The sequence below is a fragment of the Meriones unguiculatus genome, chromosome 5 (genome assembly GCF_030254825.1).
Source record: "Meriones unguiculatus strain TT.TT164.6M chromosome 5, Bangor_MerUng_6.1, whole genome shotgun sequence".
Taxonomy (NCBI): Eukaryota; Metazoa; Chordata; class Mammalia; order Rodentia; family Muridae; genus Meriones; species Meriones unguiculatus.
The window spans coordinates 133,321,881-133,347,412 of NC_083353.1; the positions used below are offsets into that span (position 1 = coordinate 133,321,881).

The 25,532-nt window shown below is 46.7% G+C and overlaps 1 protein-coding gene across 5 annotated transcripts in view; it reads right to left on the minus strand.

The window, feature by feature from the left end:
• Nucleotides 1–5,603: 5,603 nt before the first annotated feature.
• Ipo8 (importin 8) overlaps nt 5,604–25,532 on the minus strand; it is a 53,639-nt gene continuing 33,710 nt past the window's right edge. For 2 of the 5 annotated variants that reach the window (XM_021636437.2, XM_060384536.1), the window contains 9 exons: nt 24,048–24,114; nt 22,342–22,488; nt 21,774–21,871; nt 20,009–20,104; nt 17,540–17,760; nt 15,009–15,214; nt 9,974–10,171; nt 9,370–9,486; nt 5,604–7,483 (listed from right to left, as the gene is read on the minus strand). In XM_021636437.2, the coding sequence (XP_021492112.1) occupies nt 7,464–7,483; nt 9,370–9,486; nt 9,974–10,171; nt 15,009–15,214; nt 17,540–17,760; nt 20,009–20,104; nt 21,774–21,871; nt 22,342–22,488; nt 24,048–24,114 (1,170 nt within the window). In that variant the 3' untranslated portion in view covers nt 5,604–7,463. The remainder of the gene's footprint in view (nt 7,484–9,369; nt 9,487–9,973; nt 10,172–15,008; nt 15,215–17,539; nt 17,761–20,008; nt 20,105–21,773; nt 21,872–22,341; nt 22,489–24,047; nt 24,115–25,532) is intronic. The other 3 variants (XM_021636438.2, XM_021636439.2, XM_021636440.2) reach the window with 3 other exon arrangements.

A 25,532-nucleotide genomic window follows, 5' to 3' on the forward strand; every position in this document is an offset into this window, starting at 1 on the left:
CCTTTATTGCTTACCTGGCAGGGAGGGGCTTAGTGAATCTGGTCAGTTTCAGGGACTTCCTGAAGCTATTTTTCGTTGTTTACCTTTCTGCTTAAAGGATGCTGCAGGGAGCTTTTCAGTCAAGGGAGAAACTTACTCAGCAACAGCTGACTGCACAGCTTGCCTCCAGCTCAGGTCTCAGGTCGCCACGTGTAAGTACATAAAGCTTACAGGCAGCCCATGCCTGCATCCTATGTCAGGATTGGTGTTCTGATTGCTAATGGCTGCTTCTAATCGCAGACATACAAACAGGGTGTTGTGACACCTTCTTGTCAGTGTGAGTCTCTCTTTTTCTAGAGGAAGCAACTTCCAGAAGAGTTAAAACTACTGTCCACTTTAGTTTCTGTTCCCGATCTGGAGGCCAGGAATTAAAGATGCATGAAGGCAACTGCATACGCCTAGGAAAATAGGAAGCTGTCCTGCATGCACTAGGAAAGGCACAGGCTAAGAAATGGCCTAAGAGCGTCATATATGTAGACTTCAAGCTGATTTTCAGTTCAGAGACAGTCAACGACAACCAAAATAGACACCCCAAACAGCAACACCTGGAAAAGGAAGAATTAGATACTCGGAGCTTCCATGCTGTCTGATTCACGTCCTTAGCCAACAAAAACATCACAAGGTTTTCGAAGAAACAGAGGCATATGGCGCATTTAAGGAAAAAAATTAACGCAAAGAAAAGTCCCAGAGAAAGACCAAGCAGCAAACGTACGACAAAGACTTTAAAACACGTGTCTTACGTGTAAGGAGACAGTTGTCTGAGTCAGGGACGTCTTCTCCATCTTGCTGGCAAGGCCAGACAGAGCTCATGTCCCCAGGCCCAGAAACCAACTCCTGTCCTGCTGTTCCAGATGGTTCTGATTTGTCTGTAACCAGTACAGAATATAAAGGAAGACGTTGCTTGTTATCAAAACTAAAGTACATATCATAAATATATATAACTACCCATGATGACCTCGTGACCATGAGCAGCTTGTCACCACATTGTTCCCTGATCACTGTGAGCTATGGAGCAGATGTTGAGGATGGGACCTGACCAGGTAGCCAGAGAAGGCCCAGTCACCAACGTTTACTCCTGTGACTAGCCGGCTGAGTCCAAGCAAGACCCAAGATGGAAACTGCCTTGCTCAACCCCTTGTGTCAAAATTTGATTGGACAATGCTACAGCCAACCCACTCCCCCTTGCCCTATGGTTTCATCCTTCAAATATGCTGTACAAGGTCCCTGAAGGGACATGGTTCAGATCCTGAGCTGGCCGCCTCCCTGCAGGCTCAGAGAGCAACGCTTTCATTTCAAGCTTCTGTCACTGAAGTGAGTTTTCCCAGCTTCTCCCCAAACCTAATAAAAGATACACAGACTCCATCAGGAAGACACAGTGGTCACAGAGAAAACCAATACAAATTTCTTGAGGAAACGAGAACTGTGAAGGCCCTGCAGCTCCCATGTCTGGGATGGCCACTGCCGAGTGAGGTATAGGATGAGGGTGTCAGAGATAAGGTCAGAGCTAGGGAAGGGTGTGAATTCTATAGAGTGCTGGTGCTCCTCTGAGCTCTCCTGGAGCATTACTTAGGTAGCACAGGACTAGGGTAACAGGCCAAGGGAACATCACCCTTGTCCTGGCCTGCCCCCTACCCCAGACTTGGAAATCCCCACCCCCAGACTCAGTGTGAACAGCCAAACAAAGTTCCAAAGTTGGTGGCCAAGCAATACTACCTCCACTAGCTCACTGTGAACATGCCCAAACCCTATAAAAGCCCTCCCCTCCCCCAAGCCTCCACTTCGTTCCCTTCTGGTTTAGAAGCAGCTGTCATTCCATTTCTCCCCAATAAATCTCTCATGTGAGGTTTGTTGCATGGTGTGACTGGTGTTCCTTGGCTCCCGACTGGCACGATGCCCTTGTGCTGGAAAAATCCTTGCAAGGACCATCTGCCTCTGCTGCCTCGGATTCAGCCATCGCTCTTCCCGCTTAGGAAAGTACATTGCAGAGGGGATTTAAAATAAGAGTTAATTGTTAATGATATGCCAGTTTGCCAGGGCAAAGGACTTAAAGTATTCTGTGAAGAAGATACAACTGGCCAATACGAGTATGAAATGATGCTCTGTTGTGGATATAAACATGGTTTTGTTTTGGTCCCAGGTGTGGGACGTGGGACTGATTCAGATGGTCCACAGCAGCAAACTATTTACCTCATGCTGGCTCTGAGAGCAGCCTCTGCTGAAAGCTCGCGCAAGCCTTCTTGCCATGCTCAGTACTAAACACACAGTTTCAGTACTTTCCCTCCATTCCAAAACCTCCTGTCTGCGGCCTACCAGATGAGGAGGAAAACACAGCACAGAAGAGTGATTAGCAAGCTGCAGCTCCTTGCTGCCAGAACTGCTTTCTGTCCGCTGAGGACGATCAAGCTTACCGGAACAAGGCAGTGTCATCCAACAGAAACCTTAGCACTGTCTGCATCTTCGGGCTCCTTAAGATCACACTGAAATAATTTCCAACTCAAGAACTCTTCCGTGCCTCTTCAAGATCAGGCTTACCAAATGGCGACAGACTTTTTAAAAAGATGAAAAGCACATTTTCATAGCTAGTGACCACTGCTAAGGCTGTGATAACAAAGTCTCACAAAGTGAATCTTCTTTTATTTAGTGCATGTGTGTGCGTGTTCACTTGAGAGCATGTGTGCACAGGTGTGCATTTTTTGTGCATCTTCAGGAACACAGTCCAGCTTCTTCAGACCTTCTTCAGGGCCTTTTCTTGGCCTGGAGCTTACCAATTAGGCTAGATCAACTGGCCTCTGGGATGCTCCCAACGCTGAGTGGGGAGGTGACAAGCACACACGTCTTTCCTGAGTGGGTTCTGGGCCTTGAACTCAGGTCCCCACATGTCGAGCTGTTTACTGACTGAGCCGTTCCTACCCCAAATAAAAGTTCTAAACAGCAGTAATCACATCATTTTGTGGTTCTGGAGGTGGAGGCCCCAAATCTAGACGTAGGCCAGCAGGCCTCTGGCTTGCCTCTCTTCTGGAACTGTCATTTTGCTAAGGTTTGACCCCATACTTCCCTGTTTGTATGGCATCCTTTCACTGTTCACCCTCAAACTTCCCTGTCATATAAGGATATCAGCCATTAGGATTAGGTTGTACCCACAAACCTCATTCAACTTGATCCTCTGTGAATCTTGTCTCAGGTGAAATCATTTCCTTAGGGGATTGAGTCTCAAGGGGGATGGGGAGTAAGCTTATCCCACAATGTTGTCCTTGTTGGGCAAAAACTTATCACAAGCTATAAACAGTTAACTGGTCAATTAGATTATATAAAAAATCTGCTGCTCAAAAGACACTATTGATCCAGGCATGGAAGGGTATACTTGTAAGAGCAAATGGGGGGGTGCAGAAGGCTCAGGAGCTCAAGCCCGCTCTCATCAATAGAGGTAGTTCCAGACCATTCAGGGACACACAGTGAAAACCCTACTCATATTAAAAAAAGAAGAAAGAAAGGAAGAGAGAGAGAAAGAAAGAAAAGGAAAGACAGAAAGAAACATCAGCCACTGCAGTATGATTTATCTTGTGTGCTTGGCCCTTTACCTGGATCTTTGGGAATTCTTAGCTGCCTTGCCCCTATGACCTTCAGTGTTGGTTGCCTCTTGGATTTCTGGGAGGCTGAAGGCTTGAGCTTCCTGGACTTCTCCAAGGAGCTGCTTATGACAGGGCTCCAATCAGAGCAAATGATAGTGCTGAAACAGGAAGAGCAAGCATCCACCAAGATGGAAGACACAGGCTTTTGACAAAAATCTTTAAATGTTGTACTGTAATGCCTCCTGTTTGCTGTTATCATTACCACACACACACACACACACACAACAACAACAACTGGATGAGAAGATCCAATTGGGTAATCCATCTTAGAATCCCTGGGATCCATCTTGGAGTCATGGGGCCATCTTGGAGTCAAGAAACATCATCCAGTACAGAGTACTTGTCTGAGTAGCACTGGTGGTAGATGGGCCATTGACAGGTAGATCCTTAGAGCTCACTGGCCAGCCATGAGCTCCAGATTTAATGAGGACACAATGCCTTAAAAATAAAGTGAGAGCTGGGCATGATGGTGCACGCCTTTAGTTCTCACACTTCGGAGGCAGAGACCAGCCTGCTCTACAAGGCAAGTTCTAGGACAGCCAGGGCTACACATAGAAGAACCCTGTCTCAAAACAAACGAACAAAAAGTGGGAATCAACTGAAAATACCCAATGTTAATCTCTGGCCCCACATTCATCTGCACACACATGCATGTACACACACAAAGTAATCTTCCCTGTGCTCATGGAATGCATTTCTAGTTTTTTGTCTTCTGTTTCTTTCATCAGGTTTATCTTCATTACAATTTGTTCTCAGTTAAATTTATTTTAGGTTTTGGGGTGATATTTATTTTTGTAACTCATTAATATGACTACTGATTTTTCAGCTAGTTCATTACTCATGGATAAATAGGCTAATTTGATAGGTTAATCATATGTTCTGAAATTTAGCTGAACTTCTTTATCAGTCCTAACAGATTTTCAGTTATGCCTTTATATTTTTCTTCATGTACAATCATGCTGAGCCCCCAAGATAGCTCATCTGGTAAGGTGATTGCCACCCAGCCTGAACACTTGAATCTGATCCTAGGACCTTCATGGCAGGACACACACACAAAGTGTAACAAAAAACACACGGTGGGGAGGATCTGGGAGGAATTGGAGGAGGGAAAAAAGTGTAACGAGAATACACTGTATGAAAAAAATTGTCAGAAAAAATTAAAAATTAAAAACCATGCTATTTGCAAAGATAAAGAATCTTCTTTCTGATTTAGGTGTCCTCTTCTTTTTCTTGCCTAATTTTTTAAACTAGGCCTTTCAGGGCTATAAAAGCATCCAAAGTTAGCAGCCTTGTCTTATTCCAAGTTCTCAGAAGAAAGGCCTTCAGCATTCCCCATTTAATAGTGTTATCTGAATTTATCACACTATGCTGAGGCAAATTCTAACTATACCTGATTTTTAATGGTTTTATTATTGGAGGATGCTAAATTTTATCTAATACTTTTCCATGTTTATTGAAATAATGATGTTTTTGTCCTGTTGACATGTTAATTTATTTGACCCATTGTATAACCCTTTTCTGACATGATATTCAATTCAGTTTTTACTATCTTTCATTTTCAGTTCCTCATTTATTTTTGAGATATCCTTACATCACCCAGGCTGGCCTCCCACTCACAGTGTAGATGAGGATGGCCTTGAACATGACCCTCCTGCCCGCTACCGAGTGCTGGGATTACAGGCATGTGTCACCATGCCCAGCTCCAACAGTGCAGGTTGGCCTCAAACTACTGATCCTCCTGTCTCATCCCCTTTGGCCTCTGCCTCCCAGGATGCACTCCCATGGCCTGCAGAAGCAACCCCATGCTCCCACTGCTTGTGGCCAGAGCTGCTGGTTCTGACGTCTCCCTGTGCTCTCAGGCTCCGCGTCCCAGGCTCCAGGAAACCAGGAACACACGCCAATGCCACATTCCAGAAAACACTCCACACAGCAGAGTTCAGTTCCTGGGAATTAGCCCACATTTTATTTTACAGTACATTCATGTAAGTTCCTGCATTTCCACGGTAACCAGATCTGATCCTGGTTAGCACTTCTGGGAATAAAACCATACACTGACTCTGGCTTCAACAACACGGTGTGGTGCTGTGCAGGGATCTGTCTTCCCTTTAATACTGCAGCCAACAACTCACCACCAAGCGACACCCCCCCCCCCCCGTGCCCCTGAGATCCAGTGTGAAGGCAGGTTGCTACATTACAATTACACCAGTTGAGATACGGGAGAAACCAGGAATTTCAGAGCTCTAAAATCCCCCACAATGCACTCTTCCCTAACTGCTGGGGACATGCAGCTTTGGTGCCCTGAAAAACGACTGTTGGGAAAATACAAAACATATGGCTTTTAAGCTACTTCTGCGAAAAATTAAATAACCTAAATTTAAAAAAAGGGGGGAGGGGAGGTTGTTAATTCAGGAAGCACCTAGAAAATCTTGCCAGTTGCTGATGGAAATTTTAGCTGCAGGCATTTCACAAAAACATAGTCTGTATGACATCCATAAATATGTCAAGGCCTGATGACACATTTTCACTTTGTTAACTGAAAGCACTGTGGTTCACACTCTGCTCCTGAACAGTTCAGGAAAACCCACCTGCGATGCTGACACCTACAAACCCAGCTGACCAAGGGACCAACCCTTGCAGAATCTAAAAAAAAAACAACTGAGGAGCAAAGAAGCTAAGCTAAGTCAGGATAGAGAAATTACAGACTGTGGGGACGCAGGCAGGCAGATCTGTTGGGTCTTTTTACTAAATAAAAAAATATCAAGCATTTGTAGTGGCTGAGATTCCAACCCCTGCAAAGCTGAGGCAGGAGAGTGGCCATCGGTCTGAGGTCAGCCTGGGTTGTATACAGAGGAAAACTATCACAAAGCAGGGAGGGCTGGAAGGAGAAAAGGAAAACGATAGATACACAAAATGCTTTGGGCCCTGTCCAACAAGGCTGGAATGGTGACTTCCACCCAGCCCTCATGCAGAAACCACCTGCTCAGACTCCAGTGTGCTTTCCTGTCTGGGTGCCCAGGCCTGCAGTATAAGCCAAGCACAGGGTCCCGGACCCTCACCGCTGCTGCGCTCGGTGACTACCAAGGCCCCGCCTGGAGCCTCCTGGCACAATCATACACTCATGATCCTGACTGCATCACCACATTCAAGAAGAGAAGCGTGACAGAGGGGGTCGATAACCGTTCTCAGGAGCGCCGCAGATGTCTAAAAAGCCAGAGCCGCTGGTTGAGATCCAACCCTTGAAGGAGCCTGTGGGCACCAGATGATCGGAGAAACAGGGACGTTTGTGAAACCAGAGTGAGACTTGCACAACTGCCTGTCAGTCAACGCGCAGAGGAAAATGCGGATGAAATGACCAAGGTTTACAGGATATCTAGAAATATGTTGTATGCTTTAAAAAAAATTGCAATGCACTCCAAAAATGTTTTTCTGATTATTCATGTACAACAGAAGGCACTGTTATCCTCGGAAATCCACTGATTCTTCGGGGCAAAAACCTGAGACGCATGCGCCGACGCCCACCTCCAGCCCTCCACGGTTAGCTCAGCTCCCTCCTCTCCCGTCAGTGACTGCGTTTCTTGAGTTTTGTCCATTACAGTAGCTGTCAATGTATCTATCCCCAGGGTGAGGAGGAGCGAGGAGATTGCGCAGGCCGCGGCTACCAGATGCCATGGCACAGCCCTTGCTTCCCACGCGGCCTCGTCCGTGACACAAGCAGCAGCGGTGAACGGTGGACACACCTGTCAGCTGTCGCTGCGAGCAACTCCAAAGCTAAATGCAGAGCAGACGCCCTCGTCCTCAGATGTGGAGCCTCCCTGCTATGGAAAAGGGCGGGAGGGAAGACATAGAGACACTAAGTGTGCTGTGTCACCTTGGGAGCCAGGCTCAGCACTTGCCCACGCGAGCCTCCTGCGCTCCACACCTCACCTGCTGGGACGGGACCTGCCTCCCTCCTGGCTTGTTGCCATGTCCGGTTCTTTTTATGGATTTACAACTTCCAAAGAACTGATGGGGTGTGGGTCGTGCCACCTAAGTGAGTGTCTGCCTCTAACAAAACCTCAGCAGTGAGCAGCTGTTTCCCACGGCCTCGATGCTGACTCAAGTGAAATGTAAACAGTTCGGACACTAGTCGCTGCAGGCTCCACTCCTCACTGGACAAATGCCCCCTCCCCTCCCAAAGCCCCGACGGGGAGGAAGAGTTCCTGCCTACAACTCCCACTGAGAAACTGTCACCACAGTCTTCCCGCAAACAACCTCTCCTTAAAAACTGAAAGTCGACAAGCTGCCAACACATGAACCAACAAATGTAAATGAGAACTTGCTCTGGTTTGGGTCTGAATGCTGGACGCTGGCACTCCTGGAGGTGGGAGAACCTTTAAGAGGAACTGACAATACTGGGTATGCTTTTCTTTTAAAGATTGTTTTTATTTATTTATGTGTGTGTGTGTGTGTGTGTGTGTGTACACGCATGTGTTCCTGTGAGTGTATGCCACATGTGTGCAGGTGTGCAGGAGCCAGAAAAAGGCATGAGAAAAGGAAAGCAGGTTACAGGGCTGTAAGCACCGACAAGGGTGCTGAGAACCCAGGTCCTCTGCAAGAGCTGCAAGAAGTCTTATTGCAGAGCCCCTCCCCAGCCCCGTGGCGCGTGCCTTCAAAGGGGCTACCAGGACCCCAGCCCCTCTGCTTCCTAGGCCCATTTCCTCTACCTCACACTCCCCCGAGGAGGTACTACCTCACCAGAGGCCCAAAAGCAATGGGGCCAAGTGCCAGGGACTGAAACTGAGAGCCAAAATAAACCTCCCTCCTCGTAAGCTGGTTCCCCTAGGCGCTAGGTGGCACGGACAGTAAACTCAGCAACATGGCGCCCCGTTTTCAGGAACACGAGCTCCGTGTAAGACCTGAGAGAGCTCTCGGCCCGGCTGCGGCTGAGCTGTTGGGCGGGGACTAGGCTGCTTGAAGCCTCTCAACAAGACTTGCCCCAACTCTTACTCCCAGAGCATCAGGGGACATGACTGGGGAAACAGTAATAGCTCTAACCTGTGAAACGCTGTGGACGAGGCTGCGACATTATCATTTCAAAAGCCACCGAACTGGGCCTGGGACCTGTAATCTCAGCTACCCAGAAAGTTGAGGCAGGAGGAGCACAAGTCCGAAGACCGTAAATTTGAGGCTACACTAGCCAACGTCTGGTCTTATAAGAAAGGAAAAAGGTAGGCATGGTGGCACACAGCTGGAATCTGAGCCCTCAGGAAGGGTAAAGCTGGAGGACTGTGAGTGTGAAGCTAGCTTGAGCTACACAGTGAGTTCCAGGCCAGCTACAAACTAAGACCCTGTCTCCCCACCCTCCTCTCCAGAGAGACAGACAGAGAGAGACACAGAGAGACAGAGACAGACAGAGACAAAGAGAGACAGACAGAGGCAAAGAGAGGAAGCCTACGGTTTGTAGCTCACTGGCAGATTATTTGCCCAGCACGTACAAAGCTCTGCGTTCCAACCCCAGCATCTCAAAAAGAAAGAAATAACAGCCGTACAGTCCAGGAGGAAGAGCCCCATAACTCTAGCACATACACGTACAAACAAGAAGATTACAAGTTCAGACCAGCCTAGAGACAGCCAGAACAGCCACAGGTCAGCAGAATGCTTTGTCATGAAGGGCTGCCCTTCAGCCACTTAAATCCAGTCAGTACAGCATTAAAGGACTAACCTGCCACCGTCCTTCGGTGCTCTGCCAGTGTATACACCTCCTGCAGCTTCCTTTTCTGATCCTCACTGAGCGGTGCCACCAGCAGCTGGTACCAGGCAGCGTCCCGATTCTGCACAGCTATAGCATTTCAGGGGGTTGGCAGAGAAAAGCAAGAAAGCCAGTGACCATTATTATCTCGGGAAAAGTGAGCAACACTACCGAAGCACAGTGAAACTCTGTCAGACAGAGAGACAACAGAGTGACAGAGCTGCTCCCAACAGACAATCATTTCTGAGGGCCCACTTGAGCTCCAAGGAGAGCCACCCTTGCTATCTGCGCTCCCCCTAATTCTGTCTTTTCTATCTTCTGGAAGTCTTCCCAGCTACAGACGCTGCCTAACCCTGACCTGGGAAACGCAGCAATGGGGTCATTGTGAGTGTTATTGCTGTGCTGACCTTTGTCATTTTAAGTATGTTTGGATAGTTCTAAAACAAAAGATACCATTTTAAAAGTCTATGCCAATATGTGAGCAGATCCCAAAACAACTTCTAACAGGGAGAAACTACAGATGCTTAAAAAGTTCCTCGGGTTTGAGGGCCTGGAGGGGCTGGTGCTGGAGACGTACTTAGCAGCGCTTCCGTGAAGAACTGGTACTCATCCACACTGTCATCGAGGTCCAGGGGGGTGCTGAAGCCCTCAAGGGCGGTCTCCTCCAGCACCTCTTCATCCCAGTCGGCATCCTCATCCTCCTCACCTCTGTCAGTCTGTGACTGCATAGCTTGAGCACTTAGGTTGGTCTCCTCCTCCTCACTGGAAATCTCCTCTGTGCACCCATTGATTATGTAAAAGATTAAAAAACAAGGATCACAACTGTTCTGGAAATAGGAAATCAGCACTGGATCTACCTGAACTTATAAACTTTATCTCTACTGTGGACTGACTGGTCTGGACTGGACATCTCTAACACTGTGCAGTGGCCGCCTACTCACAGGACCCTGCCACTGCAGACCCCATACACGCAGACATACCGTCCGTGTGCTGTCAGCAGCAGTGACTTCAGCTCTCTTAGTCGTCAAGAAACCAATGATGAAGTGCTCAAGTGACCAAACCTGTCACCTCTGCTAACAGAGAAACAGTACAAATATGTAGGGAAAATAAGTGCGTGGCTGCGTCTGACAAGCAGCTAAGCCAATGGCTAGAGCGGCAGCTCAGTCAGAGAAGAGTTTGCAATGCAAGCCCGAGGACAATCTTCAGAACCCATATTCAAAACAAAACAACAGCAGCAAACCCACCAGGCACGGTGGCATCACTTCAACGCCCCTGACCCTGGCGTGACGCCCCTGGCATGACTTCAACGTCAGGCTGCCCCTGACCATCCAGCCTACCCACTTGGTGAACTCCAAACTAGCACAGACCCTGTCTTCAAAGCAAACAACAAACACTCAAGGTCCTCCTAGGAGCGACACCCAAGACTGTCCTGCAGCCTTCACATGCACATGCACACGTGTGAACCTGCACACACATGAAAACATAAAAAGTAAGCCCAAGTACAGACCACTAACTTTCAGTTCTGCTTTGTTCCAAGAGGAAAGAATGGCACCTGGATGTCAACCATCGCAGAGCACAGGCAGGGCACAAAACCAACCGAGAGGAACGCCCAAAGTGAACCCACCTAAGCAGCAATCATTTAAAATTAGTCCCACCGAACATGCTGCACTGAGCCGGGCAGGAACCTGAGAGGCTGACGTGGGAGGACAAGGCCAGGCTCAGCTCTAGAGTGAGTTCGAGGCCACCCTGTCTCAACAACAAAAAGGAAAAGAACTCTACCAAAATGCTCAAACTAGTCAACAAGCCATCCAAACAGAAAATGGGCAGTGGAGCTGAACTGACACAGTAAAAAGATTAATTACTACAAACGACCAATAGAAGTGGGAAATGTTCCACAACCTCACCAGCCAGGAGAAAAATGCAACTCAGCACACAACGAGTCTCCATGTCCGCCCTGTCCGCCCTGTCAGCACGGCATAAGAAAACAAACAGTACGGGCTGCAGTGATGGCTCAGTGGTTAAGAGACTGACTGCTTTTCCATGCTCTTCCATAAAGAGGTTTTATTCCTAGCACCCACATGGAGGCTTGAAACACTCTTAACTCCAGTTCTAGGGGATCCAACACCCTCCTCTGAACTCTGCAATCTTAGACATAAATAAATCCTAAAAATTAAAAAATTTAAAAAGAAAACAAACGCTGGTGAGGGTGAGAGAAAAAGAAAAGCCTTCTTCTTTGCTATTGGGAATGAAAATCAACCTAACCATTAGGAAGTTAGTCAGGAAATTACTCAAAAAAATTAACAAGTGTAGCCAGGTGTAGCAGCTCAGGGCTACAGTGCCAACACTTAGGAGACAGAGGCAGGAGGATCACTGTAAGTTCAGAGCAACTCTTGGCCTGCATAGTAAGTTCCTGGCCAGCAAGAGCTACATAGCAAGACACTTGCTGTATATGCCTGACCCCCCCCCCTCATTCTCTCTCTTTCTCTTTCTCTCATTCTCTGTGACACACACACAATTAAAAAAATTTTAAGACATACTTTTGAAAAATGCCTGGACCAACCCCCAGCCAGTCAGTATCACGTATGATTCAGGTATCTCACTTGTGGATATACACCCAAAGAATCGAACCCACTACTACAGAAATCTGCATGCCCAAGTTCATGGCAGGCAGCACTATTCACAACAGCCAAATTAGGGCATCAACCTGGGTACCCACCAACAAATGAACAAAGAAACATGAAAAAACATGAGGTCAAGCACATACCTGTAATCACAGCACTACAGAGGATGAGACAGGGGTATTCCTGTATGTTTGAAGCCAGACTGGACTATGTAACAATCTCTCAAAAAATAAAAAAAAAGAAGAAGAAAGAGAGAGAGAGAGAGAGAGAGAGAGAGAGAGAGAGGAAGGAAGGAAGGAAGGAAGGAAGGAAGGAAGGAAGGAAGGAAGGAAGAAAGAAGGAAAGAAAGAAAGAAAGAAAGAAAGAAAGAAAGAAAGAAAGAAAGATAGATGGATGCCACTTTCAGGAAACAGATGCTCTGGGACGGTCAGTGAAATACACCATCTCACATACACACACACACACACACACACACACACACAAATCACATTTTAGTAGATGTACTGGGGTGGGAGGTGGAAGGGTTGAACAAAAGAACAATAAAGACGTGAAATTGAATAGGAAATATCAAGAATGTGGAAGGCAGTATGGAGGGACATGAGGATGACAAAGAATAACAGGGTGATAGTGATCACAGCCTAGCATATGCTTGTATAGAAATTAACCCTCCACCCTAACAATCAAGATATGCTAATAATAACTAAGAGCCAGGCTCAGTAGCGCTGGCTGGAATCCCAGAACTGCAGATAACAGGGTAGGAGGATCATGAGTTTGGGGCCAGTCTACTGGACACCGACTCTGACTGCAGGTTGGTCTTGGATTCTGCAGCCTTTAAAGCGGTGATAAAGTTTCTGCTGCTTTAAGTTGTCAAACATCAAGTGACCCACACAATACAGACTTCTACCCAAGACCTTCCCAATAGTACAAGCAAGACAAAACCTACAAGGTGGCTTTATGGATGAAGCAAGAAACCACGGTTTGAGGACAAATGCACAGCACAGAAGGGAAAGACAGCTATTCTACTTAATCATCCCACTTTCGTAGGAAAATCAGCACGCCTGGGCTGTTCCCTCTCAACCATACTCATTATGAACCAATAAATAATTAAGAAACCATAAGGACACAATATGCTGAAAATAATTCAATAGTTATTAGCATTTGGGTATTCAAAGAAAGAAAGAAATAGGGGAGATAGGAAGGAAAGAGGAAGGATATTACTTCTGGAAATAAGTTATTATTTCAGAAGATCTAAAAATTTCAGAAAATTCAGAAACTATAGCCATGCTAAGGTGAGAGATGAACTATTCAAAATGAACTAGGATGATTCCTATTCATTGATGAAAAGTATCTTAAGCCTAAACTTGTGGAAATCACTGAATTTAGCATGCAAAAAAATGTTGTACATTTTACAGAAATTCTGATTTTTCTCAACTAGCAATTTGAGAAAGGGTTTCTCTGTGTAGCCTGTCCTAAAACCCCTCTGGAGACCAGGCTGGCCTCAAACTGAGATCTGCCTGCCTCTGCCTCCCATGCACTGGGATTAAAGGGGTGCACACCACACCAGGCTCCATCAAATACCCTTGACACTAACAACTCCTTTTAAGGTGCTGAAGATCAGACTCCAGAAGTTGTACGTGCGAGGCAGTACTGTTACTGAGCCGGCCCAGGGTAGCCACCTGGCCGTTCTTACTGTGTCATGTACTTGTGTGTGTGCACTCATGTGCAAGTCGGAGCACAACTCTGCCATGTAGCTTCTAGAGTTTGAACTCAGGCCAGGAGGGAGCAAGCACCTTCACCCAGTGAGACATCTTGCCAGCCCTGTGATTCTTGACTGTCTACACTACCTGTATTCGCGTATTTATTCTAAATATTTAAATCTGTTGACGTTTAAATTGAACCGTCAAAGTTACAAATTTTGAAGATGAATTAGCAAAGAACCATGAAGAAAAGCCTCAATCTCTGTGACGCGGACAGTGTACAGAGAGTACACGCGTGCACTGGGGAGGCGTTAGTACAAACACGAAAGTGAATGTGAAGTCACCAACTCACAGCCAAGACATCTGGTTCTGCAAGCTTATCAGGACAAAACCGCAGCTACCCGGCTCCACTCAGAAGCCACTGAGCGTTCTCAAAGAGGGGCACACATATAAAGGTACCCTACATGACAAAATCTGTAAATAGAGCAGACTGCAGTCTAAGTGTGTCACAGGCCAAAGAATGCCAATCTGTTTAAAGACTCCAAACAGGCTAAAATTTAAAGAAAGCACACGCTCAAATCAAAATCCAAGCCAGACATGACAGTGTACGCATGGACACACTATCATCTCCAGCACAGAGGAGATTAAAGCTAGAGGACGAATTTAATGCTAGTCTGAGCTACAAAGCAAGACCTGTCTCAAAAACAAAAAGCGGCTGGATCACTAGCTGCTCTTCCAGGGGTCCAGAGTTCAATTCTCAGCAACCACATGGTGGCTCCCAACCCTCTATAGTGAGGTCTTGGGCCCTGTTCTGGCGTGCAGGTGTACAGGCACACAGAACATTGTACAGACAATAAATACATCTTTAAAAAAAACCAAAAAGCATAGGGTAGTGAGATGGCCCCCTGGGTGAGGCCGAGTCCAACCTGCAGGGCCCGCTTGGTAAAGCAGGGAACCAACTCCTGCAGATTGTTCTCCGACTCCCACACATGTGCACACACAATCCTCATTTTAAAATAACTTTTTAAGCAAACTCTGGGGCAGAAGAGACAGCTCAGTGGTTAAGGGCAGTGGTTGCTCTTGCAGAGTCCCCAAGGTTTGGTTCCTGGCGCCACATGGCAGCTCACAACAATCTCACTTACACCCTCTTCTGGCCTCAACAGGTACCAGACACGTGGCACACACACACGCTGGCAACACTCATGCACATAGAGTAATAATTTGATTTTTGCAATAAGTGAAAATGAATTAATCTTTGAACTCAGCTACAACATAGGTCATAAGGAGCCATTACCGTTTTCCTCCACGTCGACCTTCTCCGCTTTCGCGTGACCGGCACGGTTCAACAGTTGCCGTGTAGCACAGACCTGCTTCAGGCCGAGGAACAGGAAAAGAATGGAGGGGAGGATCTGTGCAGCCACGGCGTCCACGGCAGGAGGTCGGGTCTGCAACTCCAAGAGGATGCTCAGTCCTATGATACACATCTTCCGGTCATGGTGTCTGCAGACGTGAAGAACATGCAGACGGTCACCACTGACACACCCCCACGCTGCAGCCCTGTACACAGCTCCTCGTGTTGTGTGACCCCAACCATGAAAGGATTTCCATTGCTACCTCACAAATGTAATTCTGCTGTCATGAATCAGAACGCAAACATCTTTGGAGCTATTTAGTCATGACCCACAGGTTGAGAACCAGTCTTCTAGAAAACCTAGAGCAAATGAAGTCCTGGGCAAACCAAATTCTACAAACAGACCAAGTGTTATCACCAAAAACCTGTGAGGGAAGCCAGGTGGGGTAGCTCAAGCCTGTAATCCAGCACTGATGAGGCTGAGGCAGGGGTACTGTAAATGCAAGGTGAGCGTGGACTATAGACTATAGAGGCCAGCCTAGGCTCTTTAACACAACTTGACTTCAGGCAGGGGAAGAGGCTTTTGGGATCCTGCAGTAACACCTGAACCTTGCTGTAAGCCAGTTATAGTTAATGAAAGGGCTGTATCTGTGTGCTGGGAGAATGAGCTTCGTTAAAGCGGAATGTCAGCTTGACTGAGATTTCTACACAACAGGAAAGATGACAAGCTCTCCAGACTGTGCTCTCAGCCTGGTCCAACCACACCAACCTCAGGTGCCAAAAGCTATTTCAGAACATCAGCATCCAGCATGCTGACCTGGCTTGCTACATGCATACCTGCCATCAGCCTCTGCTATAAAAGAATTTTAAAATTTTAATTCCAAAGGAAAAAATAACTGGTTAATTTGTATTAGACATATTTTGTAAGAAATATCTCTTTTGTTTTCAAACATCAAAAGACAAAAGACAAAAGCTAGGGAAAAGTTCAGTGTTAAGAGCAACTGCTTTCTTCCAGGACCTGGGACTGAGCCTCAGCACCCACATCAAGTGGCTTAGAACCACCTATAACACCAGCGCCTGGAGACCCAACATTTCTTTCGGCCTCCAAGGGTACCCCAACATGCACAGCATACACAGGGCTTACAGCCACACAGAGATATACACATATAAATGAATAAAAAGAAATAAAAACCTCAGTACTCAAAAGGTAGAGGCAGGAGGATCAGATAGATGTTCGAGGCCAGCCTGGCCACATGAGATTTGTCTAAAGAAAAAAAATTAAAAACAAGTATACTGTACTACATACCATATAATGTATCTTCCACCGGGCCACCCTCTAAGACACATGTCCACTCATCTGCATTGCAGAGGGGCTCAGGAAGTAAAGGTGCTGCAGCCACATGGCTCAGGAACAGAACCAGCTCCTGCAGGCTGTCCTCAGACACCCTCCACACAGGCCAGGACACACGCGTGCCCACACACACACTGGCACACATACAGAATAAATAATGTTTTAAATATTGCTAATTTTCAAGAATTTAAATAATGGTGGAGTGCTGATTTTGTGCAGTGTGTAGAGTTTGTCTTTGTATATTCAAATGCCAATCTCTGTACTGGCAGAGAGCGGAGGACAGACAGATTTGGCATTAAGCATCACCTGTCTCAGTATTTTGTAAACATTGTTCTCCATCAGCATTTTATTGGCTATATTAAGAGCTGAGCAGCCAAGAGCTGAGGCAAGAGAGGGAGTTAGAACTTGTGGTAAAGACAGGAATTCTGGGAAAGAGGCGCAAAAAGATTGGCCTACAAGACACTGAGGAAGTCAGATGGATAAAACTGAGGGGAGGTAAAGAACACACACAGATTAATATGAATAGGTTAAAACAGGCTATAAGAGCTAGTTGGGAGGACTGGAGAGATGGCTCAGATGTTAAGAGCTGCTTTTCCAGAGGTCCTGAGTTCAATTTCCAGCACCTACATGGTGGCTCATGACCATCTAGAAAGGGATCTGATGCCTCTTCTGACGTGCAGGTGTACATGCAGACACGGCACTCACTTATATAAAAAATACAGAAATAAATATATAAATTTTAGCTGGGCATAGTGGCACACACCTGTAACCCCAGCACTCTGGGGGTCAGAGGCAGGCGGATCGCTGTGAGTTCGAGGGCAGCCTGGTCTACAAAGTGAGTCCAGCAAGCAAGGCTACACAGAGAAACCTTGTCTCGAAAAACAAAACAAAAAACAAAAAAACAAAAAACAAAAGAGCTAGTTGGGAACAACAGTGAGCAAAGGCCTAAAGCTATTATAAATAAAGAAGTGTCTCCGTGTCATCTTTCAGAAACGGGGTGGACACAGAAAGTCCACACAGTTTTTAAGTAATATCCTCAAGCGGTCCCCTTGGTATGAGATTATCCTGCAACATATCGCTCTATCAGAGAGCACATTTCCTCCAACAGGAAAGGCACGCCTACCCCAGGAAGTAGTCGGTGTCGCTCATCCACTGGTTGATGAACTGGGCGGTGACGGGCCCCGGGTTGTGCGGCAGCTGCACGTGCTCCAGCGTGTGCAGCAGCAGCGGCGGGCTGTAGTAGAGCGCCGCGATGGCCACCTGCAGGCACATGGTGCGCAGCTCGCTGGTCTTCACGCCGCGGGTCAGCCTCTCCAGGACCAGCTGAACAAACAGCGGGACGCACTGCGGGCACACAGAGCAAGAGTCACCCCCGTGCGCGCGCGCGGCCGGGCGCCCTGAGAGCTGGCGCTGGCGGAGTCACCGGTAAATGAGTCTCTGTGCACCGAGGTGTTTGCCGATTTCAACAGCGGACAGAAGACACTTAAGGACCTGTCTCCCGTCAAACTCAGACTAAGCAGACAAAAAGCGACAGTCCAAGAAAGCTCTTTCCTCTGGGGCCCACCCCGAGGCTGGAGACTGCCTGTGAGATCTCCTCTGACACAGCTCACTCAGTTACCACGTTTAAGTAAATGACAAGGACGGGGTTTATGCCAACTTGGAAATAAATGAAGGAGACTCCGACATGATCAGGTCGTCCCTTGAAAAATCAAATCCTACTGTTACAAAGCATGAAAGTGCGAAAGGTCTGTGGGTCTCAAGTCCTGACTGCAATGCCGACTCGCTACTCCTCATTAGATACGGGTGTTGGATTCGACTGCATGTCTGATACCAAATACATGGAAAATCACAAGCCATGGTGAAATAATTAGTTAAGAATCTGTAAAATCATAGAGAAACGTTAACTTAAAAAATTCTTTCCAGAGCCGAGCACGAATTGCACACCTTTAATCCCAGCACTCAGGAGGCAGAGGCAGGCAGATCTCTCAGGTGAGGCCAGCCTGGTCTACAAAGCAAGTTCTAGGATAGCCAGGGCTACACAGAGAAACTCTGTCTTGGGGGGAGGGGGGGTAGAAATCTTTCTGACAAGTTTTAAAACTAAAGTTTAACAAATATTTATATCACATATATAAAGTAAAATTTTAATTTTGAAATTAACATAAAAATCATGCCTTTAAAAGAAGACTGATGAAGTATTTTTACATAAACGTCAAATCTGATTGTGACCCTGCCTCCACCTGCAACAGCAACTGACAGGAAATAGAGAGGCATGAGCCAGGCTATACCCGAGCATGCTTTGCAGCAGCCATGACGTCAGGCTATACCTGAGCATGCTTTGTGGCAGCCATGACGTCAGGCTATACCTGAGCGTACTTTGCAGCAGCCATGACACCAGGCTATACCTGAGCGTGCTATGCAGCAGCCATGACACAAGGCTATACCTGAGCATGCTATGCAGCAGCCATGACACAAGGCTATACCTGAGCGTGCTATGCAGCAGCCATGACACAAGGCTATACCTGAGCGTGCTATGTGGCAGCCATGACACCAGGCTATACCCGAGCGTGCTTTGCGGCAGCCATGACGTCAGGCTATACCTGAGCGTGCTATTCGGCAGCCACACTAACAGTCAATCACCTACAGGCTTCAGCTCCTTGGCACAAGCCGTGAGCTGCCCCATCCATTTGCAACTGAAACAAATACAAAGCCACTGCATCATGCTGCTTCTTACTGACTACACCAAGGCCAGTCCAGATGCAGGCAAATCCCCACTCCTTCCTACTTAGCACGCTCCTCCTTTCTAGCTCATGTCCCGGTATCAGCACTATGTAAACAGCACTTTCAAGACAATCTGTGGCCCTGGGTTTTGCAGGCAGCAGGCAGCACTGTTCCGTGTTTAACTAGGAAAACAGTATGAGCACACCTTCCTAGACACACTCCAGGCAGAGTGCAATCTGCTGACTTCTGTTGGCCCATCTCCTCCTATTTCCCATCCTAGAAACCTTTTTGTTTTATGAACATGGATCTCCACCCAGAGGCAGAAAGTGCAGGGAGGTGGGGGGGGGGGGTAGCTGTTCCCACATGCTGCTGCCATCAACTTCCTGTGAAGAAGGTTCTGCAGGCTTCCAAGGCCCTGGTCTCTACCCTGCTCTAATGCCATCCTCTTCTGCTGCCTCCTGCCCAGCCCACTATAATCCCTCCCCACTGCTGTCCTCACGCCTCTGCCAGCGCAGCTTCCTTGCTCATCTGCAGTAGGCCTGTTCACTGCTAGTTCACTCAGCAACCCAAATCCCTGGCCTCTGATCCTGTCACTTCTCTGCTCAAGGGTTTTCAGTGCAGCTGCTGAGAGCAGCATCTAAACACAACTCTTACTTGGCAAGCCACACACGGTCTCCACTGCACGTGCGTCTTCTGTCTGGCATTCTTACCACTGTGAATGTTGCTGACTCATTTTCTATTATTCAAACTGGATTTGTACCAGCAAACACAAACTCTGGCTGCCTTTTTACTCCCCATCACAGTGTGAGTGAAATACCAATCAGCAATGGCAGGCTCTGTGTAGGTGTCTCAGGGGATGTGTTCTGCGTGTCACCTGGTCAATTCCCCTTCCTCTGCACTGAAGAATGATGACTTCCAAGAGTTTGGCAGCATGGCACTCCGCATCCTCTCCCACCTCGCCGCACAGTACCTAGAGTGAAAAGTTAGCTCAGCGTGAGTGCCACAGGCAGTCAACACCACAGGAAGCCAGCCCTTGTGAATGCAGTCAGAGAGACCAGTTTCGCTCTTATGGGACCTCTCTGTAGCCCTGGCTGACCTGGAGCTCACTGTATGCTACCTGCTGGCCGGTTGCGGTGCGCACCTTTAGTCCTGGTGCTGGGAGGCAGAGGCAGGCGGGTCTCTCTGAACCTGATGCCTAGCTGATCTTTGTTTGAAAAAAGGCAAAGAAGGGCTGGAGGGATGGCTCAGAGGTTAAGAATGCTGGCTGTTCTTCCACAGGTCCCAAGTTCAATTCCCAGCAACCACATGGTGGCTCACAACCATCTATAGTGAGATCTGGTGCTCTCTTCTGGTGCACAGGCAGAATGCTTTGTAAATAATAAAAAAATGATAAAAAAGAAAAGAGGCAAAGAAACAAGTCCTATCTTATTCCCAGGTGAACTGTGGAGCCACACAGCCGAGTTCAAGCACCACAGGAGCTCTGAGACCTGGAACCATCACTAAACAGCAGGCCCAGCGATAAAAGTGGGTTAAATAAGGTGAGGGATGCAAGAGTGTGGAATGGCGGTAAGAACAAATATTATCTGCAGAGGTGCAGCCACTGGCAAGATGCCCTGCTCCTGTAAAGCACCCTCCGGAACCACTGGGTCACGAGGGAGGAGGGCATGAACGTTCTTAGAAGGGAGGGGTACAACACTGGGCACTGGGCAGGGAGAAAGCGGTGTTGGAGCTGAGTGTACACACACACACACACACACACACACACACCCCTTACCTGAAGGAGGTGAAAATCCTAAGCTATCACAGCAGAGAACCATGGCTGATCTGTGGTTCAGGTAACAAGCGGACAATCACGTGTGTACATAGGTGCACTAGCGGCTTCCAACACACACTTAGTTAAAAGTTAAAGACTGGCACCACTCTGCCACAGGCTGGCTGGACTGTACGGTTACTTTCCCACAAGTTCACATTTTTAAATGTTCTTCTTACATTTGCTTCATCTCATGTGTGTAAGTGTCTTGCCTGCATGTATGTCTGTGCGCCAAGCACACGCCTGGTGCCACAGAGGCCAGAGGAAGCATCTGAAACCCCGGACTGGAGTTACAGAGGCTGTGAGCCACCATAGGGGTGCTGAGAACTGAACCTCGGCCCTCTGCATGAGCAACAAGTATTCTTAACCACCACAAGTTTTTATTTCTGAAAGAAAAAAGATGTGGAAAGAAAAGTAGCAAGCTGGCCTCCATATGCACAGGTTCTCTAGCTATGGATTCAACCAACCATAAGCCAAAACGCTTTTTAACTTGGATCTACACTCAGTGCGCATAGCTTCTTTTTCCTGCCGCTGTTCCCACACAGTTCAACAACGATTCACACATCACCCTGTATTGGGTGTTATAAAAGTGAATCAGCATGCGCAGAGCGATGTCTGGGACTGGGGGCTAACGGAGCCTGATACCCACACGCTCTCAGAACTGTCTCGTGTTGAAGCAACCTTTATAATTCCAATACATTCTGTGAAACTGTCACATTACAACACTTACAAGCTCACTTTAAAATGAAACTGATGAATCTACGCAGGTAAGTAACAGACTAACCGCCTAAACGCTATGCAGAGTCTCGTGGCTGCCCACGGCACTCACCTTCCTGCACATGGCAAACAAGGCTTCCAGGCGCTTTGGGTTGGACAGCAGAGCGGAGGTGTCGACAGTCACGTAGTTATGCAGGAGAGGCATCATGTCTGGAAGAGCCAGGTAACACTGAGACTCGTGCAGCCGGAGCAGAAACAAACCACTCAACGGGAGCAGAAATGGCATCCTGGAACCACATTTCTGTAGCACTCCAATACTGTCTCCCTTAGCAACCACAAACACTAGAAACGCCTGCTCTACTGATGCCCAAAGAAAAAGAGGACTAGGAAGGTAACACTGCTCATTGTTTATCAAGACAACATGTGCGACCTTGCCCTATCCCCCTCTCACTGCACTCCTGACGTAGGGTAGCAGCTTGCAGGCCTTACCCATGCTGCTCCTCCCACCAGAAGGTAAACTGAGAGGCGCAGTCTTGCTGCTGGCCGAGAACAGTGCTGAGGCCATGGCTGCATTCAGGCTGAAGCACGGCCACACCCACCCGCCCTTCCCTGCCGGTCCCTGAAGACACTGAGTGCGCCAGTCATCAGGGTGAGGCAAGGGCATGTAGGCAGAAAGGAACCTGCTCGTGGCCAATGCCTGCCTGTGAAGTACTCGAAGCAGTCCTGCTGGAACACTTCGTCTAAGACGCCCAGGAGCTGCCACATCTGCGGCGACACGGCGCGGCGCGTCAGGCTGTGCGCCAGGGAGAGCGCTTCCTCGTAGAACTCTGGAGGGGGGGCTCCAGTCAGAACGCGAGAAAACAGGCGCCACACACCCCTGCCACGCGCCCGTGCTTCCCAAACACCTTCCTCGGCAGCAGCCAGAGGCCGCCTTCCACCCCACAGGCCAACAAGTGCTCACAGCGCTGAAAATATGTTTAAATTTTCTATTTCCGGCCTTGTGCGGTGGTGCACACCTTTCATTCCAGCATCTGGGGGCAGAGGAAGGCAGAGCTCTAAATTCAAGGCCTGTCTGGTCTACAAAGCAAGTTCCAGGACAGCCAAGGCAAAGAGTAAAATCCCGGGGGGAGAGAATCAAATTTCAGCAGAGGCGTGCTGGGCACACCTTGAAGCTCAGCACTTGAGAGGCAGAGGCAGGCAGATCTCTCTGAGTTCAAGGCCAGCCAGAGCTACATAATGAGACACTAAACAGAAAGAGCAAAAGCTAAAACAAGACAAAACACACACACACACACACAAAATCAAATTTCTATTTTTTAACATAAAACAGTTTCTATCTACAAAATTCTATTACAATGTATAGGAAAGCTATATTAGCATGCCTCTATCATATAGATTTTAAATGTTTATCCAATTACTAATATCTTTTGGAGAGCTTAAGGATACAGAGATAACATATATTATTATATCACCTATAGTTTTACCAACATATATAGGATATAGAGCATTTCTTGAAGTTACAGGACTTGCCATTTAAACAGTATTCTTCAGCTCACTGCAGATTACATTACACGCACTATACGAAAAGAGGCCCAAAGAAGTGTTCTGTATTCATACACTCTATCGTTACTCTCAGTTAAAAACTCTCTAAATGTTCCATCAGAAAACACTTATCTCTGAGGTCACTCTTATCTCTGAGCAAAAATATCTGACTCTTAAATTCTGCTTTTTCTCATGAAAGAAGCTAGTACATACTTAGGAAACAAAAAAACAAAAACACTTTTCTGCTAATTCATACTTCTGGTGAAACACACTTGTCTAGTTTTGTGTACTTTCCAAATCCCAGACTGAAGCAATTTCACCTAAGCTTCATCCCAGTCCCTATCTTTCCCTCTCCCCATCTCCTTCTCCTTCCCTCCTTCCTTCCCTTTCTTTCCTTCTTCCTCCCCTTGCCCCACAATGGACTCAAATAGCTCCCAGACTGGCTTCAAAGGCTCACAGAGACCAAGACAGATGACCTTGGACTTCTGCTCTCCCTGCCCCCAACCTCCTAATGGCTGTCCCGCCTACCCACGCCAGCACTGGTGGAGGAACAGAACTCAGGGCCTCGGGTGTGCGGGGCCAGCACTACACCACCTGTCCTGTAACCCCAGCCCAGTTCATTCCTTAAAATGCAAACACTGCATTCTCCATCCTTCAAGTTTTCTAAAACCAGAAACTCTTCACTGGACACAATAAAAGTTTACTGCTAAATTAAAACAGAAAAAAAGCAAGTTTCGCAAAACTATCTATCTCACAAAGTTTAAAAGGCTAAAAAATGCATTTTGAGTTCATCAAATTGAAAAAACAAAATCTCAATTTACCTTTTTCTAACTTCTGAACTTACCAAAGACATGCTTCTGTAAAACCAGATCGATGATTCGTAGACAGATGTTCTCCAATTGCTGCGTGATCTAAACACAAATTTTAACTAAATTCACTGTGATCATTTTCCAGTTAATACACAAATTATTATTATCAAAAAAAAATCTACAAGATAGTTTTAGGGAGTGGAAGTTACAATCTTCATGTGAAAAGTAAACATGTAAGACTATAAGGAAATTCTGTAAGTAAACCAATGATAGGAATGAAAGTTAAATCCATGGAAAATTAGAATCAGATACTGCTTTACCTCATATTCTTCACCAAATAAATTCCTAAGGGATCAAAGATTTCTATGTAAAAAATCATAACAGAAAAAAATAACAGAAAAAGTAAAAGAATCCTGTACAACCATAAGGAAAAAAAATCAAGTATTCCTGCATAGGGCAGTAGCAGATCAGGACAGACAGACTCAGATACTGTCAAGTGCTGTCACAAATAACATCAAATCCCTTTATACATGAAATCTAACAATGGAACAGGAAAACAGAGAAAGCCTATAAAAAAAAGCTCATAAAAAGATAGTCACTCTCACACATGTTGAGATCACGGACTGAACATGACTGTAAGGCTGTGTCAGAAGTGTGGGGCAGGAAAGACAGGTGCTCTCATCTCGGGAGTACACACTCCCATGAATCTCTGCCAACAACATCACCTCAAGAAATTCAACAGGACACTAAGAGACCATTTTCTGGACCCAAACCTGAGAATCCTCCAGCCATAGTTACTCAATTCTTTCCTAAACACATGTTTATTATGCTAATCTTACTGCATAGATAAAACTGGCTTACAGTTTAGTTTCATCCTGCACATCTCATACATTTATAATTTTAGAACTCTATAATGCTTGTGAGAAATTTTATGTTTGCAGAAAAAAAAAAAAAAGAACTGGACACCAGAGATGCTGATCAAACCTGACAGGATTCATCCTTCAGCATGCTGAGACATTGATGCATCTGTTCCAGCATCTTGCATGTTCCAGCATTCTGCTTGTTCCTGTCTCAACTGCCATTTCTCATCAAAGCCTGCTCCCAAAAGAACTTTGAAAAAGCTACTAATCTTAATTGGTGCAGCATTTTAGACTGTTCCAAAGAGGACTTTTATTAAGCCTGAAGTTTCTCACCATGCAAAGACTGGACCACAAATGTTAATGCTTGCTTAATTAACCATTTTTTCCAATTTTATTTGGACCCCCTACAGGATTTCTACGTGTCCAAAATGTCAGCTAGAAGAAATCCATGAGAACAACATCCAATTTTCCTTAAAGGGGGTTGGGTATGTTTTTTGTTGTTTGCTATGGCTACGAAATTTTATTGTCATTGGGAGATGTTTATTATTAATGGTCTTATTCAAAGTGAAACAAGGAATATATAGGGATATCTTATAGGAATAGAAAAAAGGTAGATTATTGAATCTACTCAACTTAGGGTTTTATTAGTTATTCTCAAAT